Source organism: Platalea leucorodia (genome assembly GCF_965183815.1).
Source record: "Platalea leucorodia genome assembly, contig: HAP1_HAP1_SCAFFOLD_46, whole genome shotgun sequence".
Classification (NCBI taxonomy): domain Eukaryota; kingdom Metazoa; phylum Chordata; class Aves; order Pelecaniformes; family Threskiornithidae; genus Platalea; species Platalea leucorodia.
The window spans coordinates 447,165-459,550 of NW_028121454.1; the positions used below are offsets into that span (position 1 = coordinate 447,165).

General features: G+C 53.3%; 2 protein-coding genes across 2 annotated transcripts; both read left to right on the forward strand.

The window, feature by feature from the left end:
* Positions 1-967: 967 nt before the first annotated feature.
* LOC309603286 (olfactory receptor 14J1-like) lies at positions 968-1,903 on the forward strand (the record flags this gene model as incomplete). The annotated part of the gene is made up of 1 exon (XM_082338169.1): positions 968-1,903. The coding sequence occupies one exon, from the start codon at positions 968-970 to the stop codon at positions 1,901-1,903; it is 936 nt and encodes a 311-aa protein (XP_082194295.1).
* Positions 1,904-11,258: 9,355 nt separating this feature from the next.
* Positions 11,259-12,014, forward strand: LOC309603287 (olfactory receptor 14C36-like; the record flags this gene model as incomplete). The annotated part of the gene is made up of 1 exon (XM_082338170.1): positions 11,259-12,014. The coding sequence occupies one exon, from the start codon at positions 11,259-11,261 to the stop codon at positions 12,012-12,014; it is 756 nt and encodes a 251-aa protein (XP_082194296.1).
* Between the last annotated feature and the right edge of the window lie 372 nt (positions 12,015-12,386).

Below are 12,386 nucleotides of genomic sequence, written 5' to 3' on the forward strand. Positions count from 1 at the left end.
TGTCCCAGCTTTCCTCTAATCTGTGGGGCTGTGGGCAATGCAGCCTGTGGGGCTGGGGAAGGAGTCAATTTTCTCTTCATGAGATGCCAACATTAAGACAATTGACTATCATCTCCTTAGGGTGTCCTTCCAAGCTGTCAGCTGCCTTCCAGCATGCAAACCTGTCCCATAGCACCTTTGTGTTCTCTGGAAGCCCCATGGAGAAATGCAGAGACTCTATGGCTGAGGAAATGCTGTTGGGTTGGTGAAAGGATCCAGGAGTGTCCGGGGCTAGAAGTGGGGTGCTGAGACCTTGAGCAAGGCTGACATATTTAGTAGTCTGCACTGGATCCCTCTGCTCTCAGCAGTGTCTGGCTGCGTAACATAAGAGTGTGCTTGCCCTCCATCTCAGGAAGGTGCAAGCCCAAGGCAGCTGGGGACGAGACAGAGGGAGTGACCAGATGCCCTCACTGCACTGAGCCACAGGCAATCGTTTTGCCTCGCAGGGCTCACTCTGTTCTCCGTGAGAGCAGCAGAAATGCGGAGGGTTTTTGACATCCCAGGACAATCCCTGTGGAGATGGTGGGAGCTGTAAAAAACCCCAAGCCTCTCAAACTGCCTTCTGCTATGCCAGTTCCTTGGCACTGGCAGTACAGATGCTGACAGGCCCTTCTGTGTTAGGTGTGGTTTCATCTGACAAAGTTGGACACCTGCACTTGCCCCTGCCCCCACCGTTCCCATGACCCCACTGCTGCAGAGCAGGGCTGACTCCTCAGCAAATAGTGGGCAAGGGCCCTGCTCCTCATGGCACATTCTGCCAGCACCAACCAGAGCTCCAGCCACGGAGCTGAAGAAGGTCTCCTGGAAAATGAAAAAGGGGTGTGTGCAGCAGGAGCAGAGTCTATGGAAAATGGCTTTGATTTTCTCAGAGAAGTCTCTGCTAACTTACTTTCCTCCTTGAACAGGTCCACATGCCTAGAAAGGGAAAATGTCCAACAGCAGCTCCATCACTCAGTTCCTCCTCCTGGCATTCGCAGACACGCGGGACCTGCAGCTCTTGCACTTCTGGCTCTTCCTGGACATCTACCTGGCTGCCCTCCTGGCCAACGGCCTCATCATCACTGCCATAGCCTGCGACCACCGCCTCCACACCCCCATGTACTTCTTCCTCCTCAACCTCTCCCTCATTGACTTGGGCTCCATCTCCGCCACTCTCCCAAACTCCATGGCCAATTCCCTGTGGGACACCAGGGCCATCTCCTACTTGGGATGTGCTGCACAGCTCTTTTTCTTTCTCCTCTTTATCACATCAGAGTATTCTCTGCTTACTATCATGGCCTATGACCGCTACGTGGCCATCTGCAAACCCCTGCACTACGGGACCCTCCTGGGCAGCAGAGCTTGTGTCCACATGGCAGCAGCTGCCTGGGGCACTGGGTTTCTCAATGCTGTGCTGCACACTGCCAATACATTTTCCCTACCCCTCTGCCAAGGCAATGTCCTGGACCAGTTCTTCTGTGAAATCCCCCACATCCTCAAGCTCTCCTGCTCACATGCCTACCTCAGGGAAGTGGGGCTTCTTGTGGTTAGTGCCTGTTTAGTCTTTGGGTGTTTTGTTTTCCTTGTGGTGTCCTATGTGCAGATCTTCAGGGCCGTGCTGAGGATCCCCTCTGAGCAGGGACGGCACAAAGCCTTTTCCACGTGCCTCCCCCACCTGGCCGTGGTCTCCCTCTTTGTCAGCACTGCCATGTTTGCCTACCTGAAGCCCCCCTCCATTTCCTCCCCAATTCTTGACTTAGTGGTGGCAGTGCTGTACACCGTGGTGCCTCCAGCAGTGAACCCCCTCATCTACAGCATGAGGAACCAGGAGCTCAAGGATGCCCTATGGAAACTGGTCCAATGGACGCTGTTTCACCAACAATAACCTGCCTCCCTTTCTCTGCATATTTCCCAGAGTTTATCTTAGGCCACGAGTGTGCTTTTTTCTCTCGTGATAATCCTGATTATAGAGAATTTGCTGGGTTCATACTACTTGTCTTGAGGCTTGATCTTATTGGTGGTGACTCTTGCACAACACTGTGCCAGATGTGGCATGCCCAATAGCAGCTCTTCAATAAAATGGAATCTCCCTGGTCCAGAGACTGAAGGCTGGGCTCTTCCTCCAAAGTTGTTTCCAAAAATTTGTCTGAGGAATTGGTGTATTAAAGAGTCTGTTCTCCTTCTGTTCTCAATGTTTTTGGGGTTAAGCTCATGGTACTATTGAATTCCATGGGACCAAATGTTCTGAATCTAAAAGTTCTCGTCTCGGTTTCCAATAGCGGGGGTGATGGTCCATGAGCTCCCCATTCTCTCCTCAGGTTTCTTCATGTATGACAGGACTGATGGCATATACCAGACTCCCTGGAAATGAATTTAGAGAGGAGAGGAGAGGAGAGGAGAGGAGAGGAGAGGAGAGGAGAGGAGAGGAGAGGAGAGGAGAGGAGAGGAGAGGAGAGGAGAGGAGAGGAGAGGAGAGGAGAGGAGAGGAGAGGAGAGGAGAGGAGAGGAGAGGAGAGGAGAGGAGAGGAGAGGGGACTCACCACTTTCCCTGGGGTTGGAATGAATGGAGGCTCAGAAGGTGAAACACCCTCAATGGTGAAGTCCTCCAAAATTAAAGCACTAAATCGATGTATCCATAAACAAGGACTCTGCAGTGCCATGGGAGTCAGTGGGGACTCAGAATCCAGAGGGAGGGGAGACTGGAGAGATTCGGGAGCTGCCTGAGGAGGCCCAGGGTTAGGACTGCTGTGCTCTTCTGAGGAGTGGGGATGATGCGGAGCCTGAACCCCCCTCTCTGCCCCCCAGGAGCTGCTGTGCCCTTCAGAGGGGCTGGGGCTGTGGGGAGAGTGCCCAGAGCTCTGCAGCACCCTGCGGTGGGCACTGCCGTGGGGCCAGCCCAGGCTGGGCTGCTCTGCTGGGCTGGGGAGAGGGCAGGGGAGGTGGGGAGAGCTGGGGAGGGGCTGGGCTGGGCTGGGAAGTGCCCGGGAGAGGAAAGCCCCAGTGTAGAGCTAAGCTGTGTGAGTGTGCAGAGTGGGGGCCCCCAGCAGGGTGCTGACAGTGCAGAGTCAGGCATCATGGTGAAGGAGGCAAGGCACCAAAGGTGCAGAAGAGAGGGGCCAGGTCTGTGCCATGTTCCCTGGAGATGCTGGGAAAGCTTCCCTGGGAGAACTGTCCCAGATCAGTGCTGCACACCGGCCATTTCCATCTCTGGCCATACACCCCAGCCCTGAGCAGGGACTTTTGCTGCATGGTTATAGTGAGGTGGGGGTTGGTCTCTTCTCCCAAGTAACAAGTGATAGGACAAGAGGAAACGGCCTCAAGTTGTGCCAGGGGAGGTTTAGGTTGGATATATTAGGAAAAACTTCTTCACTGAAAGAGTAGTCAGGCACTGGAACAGGCTGCCCAGGGAAGTGGTTGAGTCCCCATCCCTGGAGGTAGACGTGGTGCTTAGGGACATGGTTTAGTGGTGGACTTGGCAGTGTTAGGTTAACGGTTGGACTTGATGATCTTAAGGGTCTTTTCCAATTTCCAATTTCTGTCCCAGGCAAAGACCTGTTCACTTCCCGAGGATCAATTTGATTTATTGCCAATTAAAAAAGATTTGGATTGTGAGAAACAATGGCAAAAATTTTAAAGACCATTCCCCTCACACTTTCTCCCAGGCTCAAATTACTCCATTGTTCCCAATTCTTCTACCCACCCCAGGCCCAAGAAGAGCAGAGGGGATGGTGAAGAGGGGGTTAAAAGTCAGTAAAGAACATCTCTGCTGCTCCTTCCTCCTCACACGTCTCCCCTGCTCCAGTGTCGGTCCTCTCCATGGGATCCCACTGTATTTGCAGTCAAGGCTAGGTGGTGTTCCTTTCTTTCTGTCTCACTTTTCTCCTTTATACTGACAGAATCATGAAAAATGCTGAGCTTGGAAGGGACGTCTGGAAATCATGTAGTTCAACACCCAAGGTGAGAAAGGGTCAGCTAGAGCAGGTTGCTCAGGACCTTGTCTAGCTGGGTTGGGAATACCTCCGTGGATGGAGAATCTACAGCCTCTCTGGGCAACCTGTTCCAGTGTTTGATCACCCTCACTGTCAAAAAGTGCTTTCTTGGCTTCAGATGGAATTTTCTATACATTAATAAGATCCCTCCATGCTTTTTTCTCCAGACTGAACAGTCCCACATCTCTCAGCCTTTCCCCCTATGAAAGATGCTGCAGTCCTTTAAACAACCTTTGTGGCCCTTTGTCGGACTTCCTGCAGTAAGTAAGTCAACAAGTTTTTTTTACTGGAAGCCCAGCACTGGACGCAGCACTCCAGATGGGGCCTCACCAGTTACTGAGAAGAAGTGAAGGGTCACCTCCCTCCATCTGCCAGCAAGGCTTTTCCTAATGCAGCCCAGGAGGCTGTTGGCCTTTGCCACGGGGGTGCATTGATGGCTCATACTCAGCTGCTTCTCCTCTGGGACGCCAAGGTCCTTCTCTGCAGAGCTGCTATCATCTGTCCAGTCAGCCCCCAACATGATGTCCACAGTGTGGCTGGATCACAGGCTGCCCTCCCCCAGGGACTTTCTCAGCAGCACCTTGTCCTTCTTGCAGATCAGCTCCACCTCTGGCACAGGCCCCACGGTGCTGCAGAGTCACCTGGCACAGCAAAGCCCTCTCCTGCCAGGCCTGCACAGCCCAGGCCTCTTGCTCTCTGCCCTTGGGGACTGCAGCTTTTGCTCTCGGGGGGGGGAACCTCATCCATCATTATGGCACCACCTGCCACCCACTCCAGCATGCCTCTGCTGGGAAGCCAAGCCTTGCCACACACGGGCTCCCATCTCTGGGGACCAGGTTTCCATGTGACAAGTCTGCCCTGGGCCCTGGTGCCACATCTGAGGTGCTGCAGCCCAAATGGGCACCAAGCCCACAGCGTGGGGCACAGAGAGCAGGAGCCCCGTGTGCCATCACGGAGCTGTGACATCAGTGGAATAAGAGGTGAGGTGGGGAAGGACAGCTCCCATGGCTTTTGTGGTTGCTGGAGATACAGCGTCTTGAGGAGAGAGTGAGAGGGGAGATGAGAAGCGGGGGATGCCTTGTGTGATGTGAGAGCAGCTCAGATATATGGAGGGTCTCTATGGGACATGTTACAGGTTAGATGGTGCCTTGTGTGTTGGTCAGCTTCTGAATGGGCCACCCACTCTTCTGCTCACCTGGGTCTAGTACTCCCAAAAGAGGAAGAGCTGGTCAGGCATGTGAAGACCTGAAGGCTGCAGTGGCCATGAGACTGTGGTCTCCAGATCCCCAGGGACATGGGGAAGGAGAGGAGCAGAGAGCAGACCCTGTGAATCACGGAATGAGAATTTGGCCTCCTGTGGGCACTGGCAGGTGGGATCCCATGGGGGCATTGTCAGGGCCCTGAGAGCACCCATAGACCTTCACAGCCCTGACCAGCATTACCTGCGGCTTCCACCCCCACCTCTGTCCATGGGCCCTGGAGAACATTTATGCCCAGCTTGATCTATGCTGTAGGTGTACAGGTCTCCAGACACGGCCATAGACACAGCCTTGCCTGTCCATGGACCTTGTTGAGTCAGACTTGCAGACTCACTTCCCAGCTTGATTCTTTATGGGGCGTACAAGGGAATGACACCATGGCCCTCCAAGTGCCAGACCCCAGCTGATTCACAGAGGCCTACACTCTTTTGGCTGCCTTTCCTCCCATCCCTTGGTCAGGCTTTGGGAGGAGAGGAAGGCAAAGCAGGTGAGGTTTCTGGGTGCCAATGATTGAAATGGGGGAGCAGATCCCTCACACGTGAAATGATCTAAAGTCTATGCTGGTTGAAAACTGTTATCTTCAGCTCCTTTCTTGGAGGCCTGAAATCTTCTACAGGAACCTGGAAGCTCTGAGATCCCTCCATCTCCCTCTCTTTTAGCAATTAAGTAAACAGTACCCAAGTCTCCTGGTTTCAGCTGGATTAGAGTTAATTTTCTTCCTAGTAGCTGGCAGAGTGCTGTGTTTTGGATTTAGGATGAGAATAATGCTGAGAACACACTGACGTTTTAGCTGTGGCTAAGTAGTCCTTACGTTAGTCAAGGAGTTTTCAGCTTCCCATGCTCTGCCAGGTGCACAAGAAGCTGGGAGGGAGCACAGCCAGGACAGCTGAGCCAACCTGGCCAAAAGCCTGTTCCATACCATATGACGTCATGCTCAGTATATAAACTGGAGGGAGTCTGCTGGGGGGCAGAGATCGTTGCTGAGGGACGGGCTGGGCATCAGTCAGTGGGTGGTGAGCAATTGCATTGTGCATCACTTGTTTTATATAGTATTCTACTACTACTACTACTACTACTACTACTACTATTATTATTATTATCTTATCTTCCTCTGCTGTCCTATTAAACTGTCTTTGTCTCAAACCATGGTTTTTATGTTTTTACCCAATTCTCTCCCCTATCCCACTGCGGGGAGGGGAGTGAGCAAACAGCTGTGTGGTGTTAGCTGCCTGCCCAGTTAAACCACAACAGCCCTTCTTCTCAACCGCTTTAGATATGTACTTCTGGATGGGGTATCATGCCCTATATTGCAAATACTGATTCAATTGGCATTGCCCAAAGTGGCTACCATGGATGCAGACTGCTCCACTGCAGGTATTTATATTCAGGCAGATCAGTGCTTTTGTTGTTGTTGTTGCAGATACTGGTATTGTTGGGGAAATCACACAAACACTTGAAGGGTAATGGAAGGATTGCCATCTTAGTGGCCCTCCAGTGAAGTGGCTCCTCTTTGCCCATGTCTCACTGTCATTGCACAGGCTCTAAACCTGGGCAAGGATTCTGGATGCGGTGTAAAAAGTGCCGAGCAGAGGGGGAGAATCACTTCTTCTGGCTGTGGCCCTGCTCACACAGCCCAGGATCCTCTGCTGGCTCATGTTTTGCCTAAGGAAACTCAAGGACCACCAGAGCCTTCTCCACAGAGCTGCTGCCCAGCCACGCAGCCCCTGGCCTCTGTCGCTGCAGCCTGTAACTCCCCTGCTCAGCCCTTGGGCCTTTTTAGAAGATGTATGCAAGATTTGCCTTTGGCTTTCTCCAGTCATGATGGCCTTCCAAAATGTAGCAGAGCAGCCCTGCTGTGACATCGGCCTGGTCTCTCAACAGCCACAGCCTTGGATTCATCCCATCTGGTCCAAGGGACTATTAAGGGCTGACATTACCTAAGTAACCCCTGACTTGATCTCCATCCACTGCTGGATTCCACCTGGGGTTCTGCCTCTTAGGCACACGGAACCAGGAGACCTTGCTGGTGAAGACAAAGGCCAAGAGGGCCTCGCACCTATCTAACCTACCTAACTCAATTCAGCAGTGGCCACACGTTATCTTCATTTCTTCTTTAACTGTTCCTGAAGTGGTAACATTGTGCCCTTGAACTCCCTTGCAAGTGTCAACTCTACGGGAGCTCTGGCTTTCCTAAAACCAACCATATTTCTGAATTCCTCCTTTGTTTCAATCCTTGCATCCACCTCGTGTATGCTGCCTTTTTCCTATGCAGCTTCCCCCATGAGTCTGCTGGTTCCCCACGCTTCTGTCTTGAGATCTCTGCTTGTTTTCCTGACTCTTGGTCTGCACACTCTCGGAACTGAAAGACACTGTCCTTGCAGACCAGCTGTACTGAGCTCTGCTGCTCTTCTGAGCCGCTCCTAGGGGATCCCGCACTGAAAGTCACAAGACCAGGCCAAAGTCTGCTGCTCTGAGGGCTAGCATCTGCACTCTTCTGTTCTCCTTCCCCCTGGGAGGTGACACCCCACTCTTGCATGGTCACGACAGCCAACGCTGACACTGGTTTTCACATCCATCACCAGCTCTACCTTCTTTGAGAGTAACAGATGCAGATGAGTATCAACATTTTTGGCCAATCTGGCAGTTGCACTATGGAGACCTGTGTCCCAAGCTGTGTCCCAAACCCCTCCAAAAACCTCCGGGCTGTTGTGGTCTCCTTCCACTGAATGCCAGGGTAATGAAAGTCCACAGGGGGACTTCCATGACTTCTTTGTCTCCCACCACAATGTCACCCTTACCAGTCTCCTCTGACCCTCACCCGCAAGGGCTCACCCAGTTTGTTCATCCCACAGAGGAACTTCACACATCTAAGCAGCTCCTTCACACTGGGGACACCTCCCTCCTCATCCTTCTGGCCTGTCTCTCCTGATGATCCTCTACCCACCCATCACAGCACCCCAATCATGTCAGCTGTCCCAACACACCTCAGCTGTTATTCCCTCCAAGTGGGATGAAGGGATTGCATGCAGAGCTCCAGCTCCTCCTGCCTGTGCCCCAGGCTGAGGGCATGGGTGCATGGCTGGGCTGCAGCACCGCAGCTGAGGCACCTTTGGGCTGAGAGCAGACTTGCAAGAGGGAAACCTGCTACCAAGTGCCCAAGACCTCAAGTGTGCAAAGGCTTTGCTTCAGAGCAGAGACATGCTGGAGTGGAGAGCAGATGGCAAAGTGAAGAAGAAATGAGGTGCCCACAAAGGTGGCAAACCCTGCTCTCTCCAAGGCCAAAGAGAAACAGAGCTGTTCAGTCTGAGCAGGAGAGGGGTTTGCTGTCTGTGGTGTCTCTGCAGCCTCTGAGGGCTTGTGGTGGAGGTGAATCACAGGAAGGAAGAGATGATGTTGAGAGTGCCCTTGGGTGTGGATATCCTGTGATGATGGAGAGAAGAACCAGCAGAGCTTGAGAGGGAATGCACACGAGTGGGGACCCTGGTGTGATGTGCTTGGTATTCATGCACTGCCCAGCATCTGCTGGAGAGAGAAGGGACAGACCTCACGTCAGTGCAGTGGTGGGATTCAGACATTGGCCCAAAGGCACCGAATCTGTCTGAGATGCCCTGGGTGGTGCCTGTCACACAATGAGACTGAATGGGGAGGGGGTTCCTGGATAGGCCCTGTGCTGTCCATGTCAGCTGCATGCAGTTGGGCTGGAGCATCCTGGCATCTCACAGAGCTCTACAGGCCTGTATTTGGCTATTAAATTAAGATTCAGCTGTCCTGAATTAGGTCAGACAATGGAGGGATGCACATGAGACAACTGCCAAAGGAGATGTACATAACACAACTGGTGGAGAAGAGAAAGAGAGACTTAGCTCTCCTTGGGCCACGTGACTGCAGTTGGTCAGCTGAAGACCTCTATAGGCTGCCCTGGACATAAGGAACAGTTACAGGTTCAGGTGTCCTACATGTGGGCATCTGCTGTCAATTTACCTGGACAATGGAATTTCCCACCAGCCCCCAAGGTGATGCCCCCAGATGCTGCCCTGTCTCTATGGACTGCTCCATTACAGCTCACAGTGACCAGCATGCATCTTGGTCACCTCTGGCACCTCAAATGTCACCAGGTGTTTGTGTCTGAACAGCTCACTCCTGGTCTCCATCTCCAGTAATTAGCATGGGAGCTGAGACAAGAAGCTCACATGCAGGTGCCTGTTTTGTGCACACCTGAACTATGCAAGAGGAATCCCAGCTCCTGGGGGTTGTGGTCTGCAAGGGAGGGAGCTGAGACCCCTTCTAGCCCCAGGACCACAGACCCAGGATGAGATGCCTCAGTTGACTCTGCTGAAACCCTTCCCTCAGCAGGGGTAAAAGAGATCCCTCCCTGTCGCTGCCTGGGTGTCCTGCCTAATGATGGGACAAGAAAACATGATTATAGGACCGAACTCTGTCTCTGGTAAGAGAAATTACACTGGTGGGAGTAAGTCTCTCTCCCCAGCTGAGGGAGGGAACACCAGTGGTTGCTTCAGCCTGTTTCACATCAGGTTCCCCTGGAGCCCCAGGGACACCTGGAGGGAGCCCAGAGGGGCAGAGAAAGTGCTGCCTTGGGCCGGGCCTCTGCTGCTGAGCTGGGCTGGGCTCCTGGGATGGAGGGAGCTCCTGGCAAGCGGGCAGCCCTGCAGAGAGACAGCTCTGCCCAGGAGCAGCTCCTCTGCAAAGCGCAGCAGGGCTGAGGGCACTGCCTGCAGGCACTGAGGGGGAGAGGAGTGAGGCAGAGAGAGAAGGCAATCTGGAGTGGGAGGAGAGCTGAGTGTTCACTGTGGGAGAAATGTTCACAGCCCTTGACACAGTAAGTCTCTGGCTGCAGGGCAACACAGCTGTGGTTCCTGGAAAGATCTCCTAAAGCTGGCACATAACCCCAGCTTATGCAATCTGTCAAGAGGGCTCTCAGTGGTTCTCTAGCATAGAGGAGGAGGATGTGTTCCAGAGCGGGGCTTCCCTGCTGCACCATCAGAGGCACAGGGCATGACGTTTCCCTTCTCCTGGTGACGGCTTCAGAAGTGTGAAGGTGGGTGTGCAGCCAGGGGTGCCCAGGGCCGTCCTTCAGAGCAGGGTCCCTGCACCCCAGGGGCTGTGTGCTGGGGCAGGGACTGTTCTGCCTGCCAGGGTCAGCACTCAGCCTGCCCGGGGAGCTGCCCATGGTGATGTGGGGAGAAGCTGTGGGTGGAAGGAGTGACCCCTGGCAGGGCAGGGTCCTTCTGCTGTTGAGAGGGTGTTGCGTGGCTCAAGGCTGCTCCTAGCTCCAGATCATTTCTAAGGCATTTCTGAGGAAATTGAGGGCTGGGTGGGCAGTGAGAGATGGGAATTTATTTCTCCACTCTGGAGAAGGCACTGAGACTGCGGTTCTGGTTAGGACTTCTCTGAGCTGTTCCTGAGCCCCTGCACACACAGAGATGCCCCTGGGCAGTGCCTTGCTGCCGGGAGGGGTCTGCAGGGCAGAGCTGAGCACACAGTGGGTTGGATGGAGTCTGTGAGCACTGACAGGGAGGAGATGTGGGCACAGAGAAACAGCTCCTAGCACTGACAGCTCCAGGCAGCAGATATGGGCAGGGAGTGAGAGGGGAGCTGCTCCCAGAAATGCTGGGGGAAGGAGGATTCAGGCGCCTCCCTGCCATCCCCTGCCATGCCAGACACCTTCTCCAGAGCAAGCCCCTGGTCTCCTCTCCGACACAGCAGAGCACAAGGGAAAATGGCATTGATTTTGTTCATAGTAGTCTAATCTCAACATTTGACTGCCTTTTCCTTCATGGACAGTGCTGATGCCCAGCAGGACCAGATGTGCAACGGCAGCTCCATCACCCAGTTCCTCCTCCTGGCATTCACAGACACACGGGAGCTGCAGCTCCTGATCTTCTGGCTCTTCCTGGGCATCTACCTGGCTGCCCTCCTGGGCAATGGCCTCATCATCACCACCGTAGCCTGTGACCACCGCCTCCACACCCCCATGTATTTCTTCCTCCTCAACCTCTCCCTTCTCGACCTGGCCTCCATCTCCACCACTCTCCCCAAAGCCCTAGACAATTCCCTGTGGGACACCAGGGCCATCTCCTACTTGGGATGTGCTGCCCAGCTCTTTCTGTTAACCTTTTTTATCATAGCAGAATTGTATCTTCTCACTGTCATGGCCTATGACCGCTACATTGCCGTCTGCAAACCCCTGCACAACGGGACCCTCCTGGGCAGCAGAGCTTGTGTCCACATGGCAGCAGCTGCCTGGGACACTGGGTTTCTCAACTCCGTCCTGCACACGGCCAATACATTTTCCCTACCCCTCTGCCAAGGCAATGCTTTGGACCAGTTCTCCTGTGAAATCCCCCAGATCCTCAAGCTCTCCTGCTCACATGCCTACCTCAGAGAAGTTGGGGTCCTTGTGGTTAGTGCCTGTTTTGCCTTTGGGTGTTTAGTTTTCCTTGTGATGTCCTATGTGCAGATCTTCAGGGCCGTGCTGAGGATCCCTTCTGAGCAGGGACGGCACAAAGCCTTTTCCACGTGCCTCCCTCACCTGGCCGTGGTCTCCCTGTATGTCAGCACTGGCATATTTGCATACCTGAAGCCCCCCTCCATCTCCTCTCCAGTTCTATATCTGGTGGTATCACTTCTGTACTCAGTCGTGCCTCCAGCAGTGAACCCCCTCATCTACAGCATGAGGAACCTGGAGCTCAAGGGTTCCCTGAAGAAACTTATGACTGGATGCTTTTAAGCAGCAATAAACTGCCCATCTTCTTCTGCAAATCTCATTGCACTTGTAACTCATTATAGGCTGAGACTGTCTTTGGTACTTTGTTTTTAGCTTTTCTTAGTTGTAATAATGTTGTCCACAAAAAAGTGTCGTTCTTCATCACGCTTCTGTTTCAGTATCCACCTGTTTTTTGTGATCCACGGACTGTGTAAATGAGGATCCATGCTCTCTGTGTGTTTAAACAAAATAAAGGACCCTGCAGCGACTTTTTTCTAAGATTCTTCCCCTGAGACCTTTGTAAAGCTGCAGATGGAGTACCCTGGTGCAGAGGTGCAGAGGAAAAACAGCCCTGGCACAGCAGCACTGCCAGGGAGCACCAGTTCTTGGTCTTTC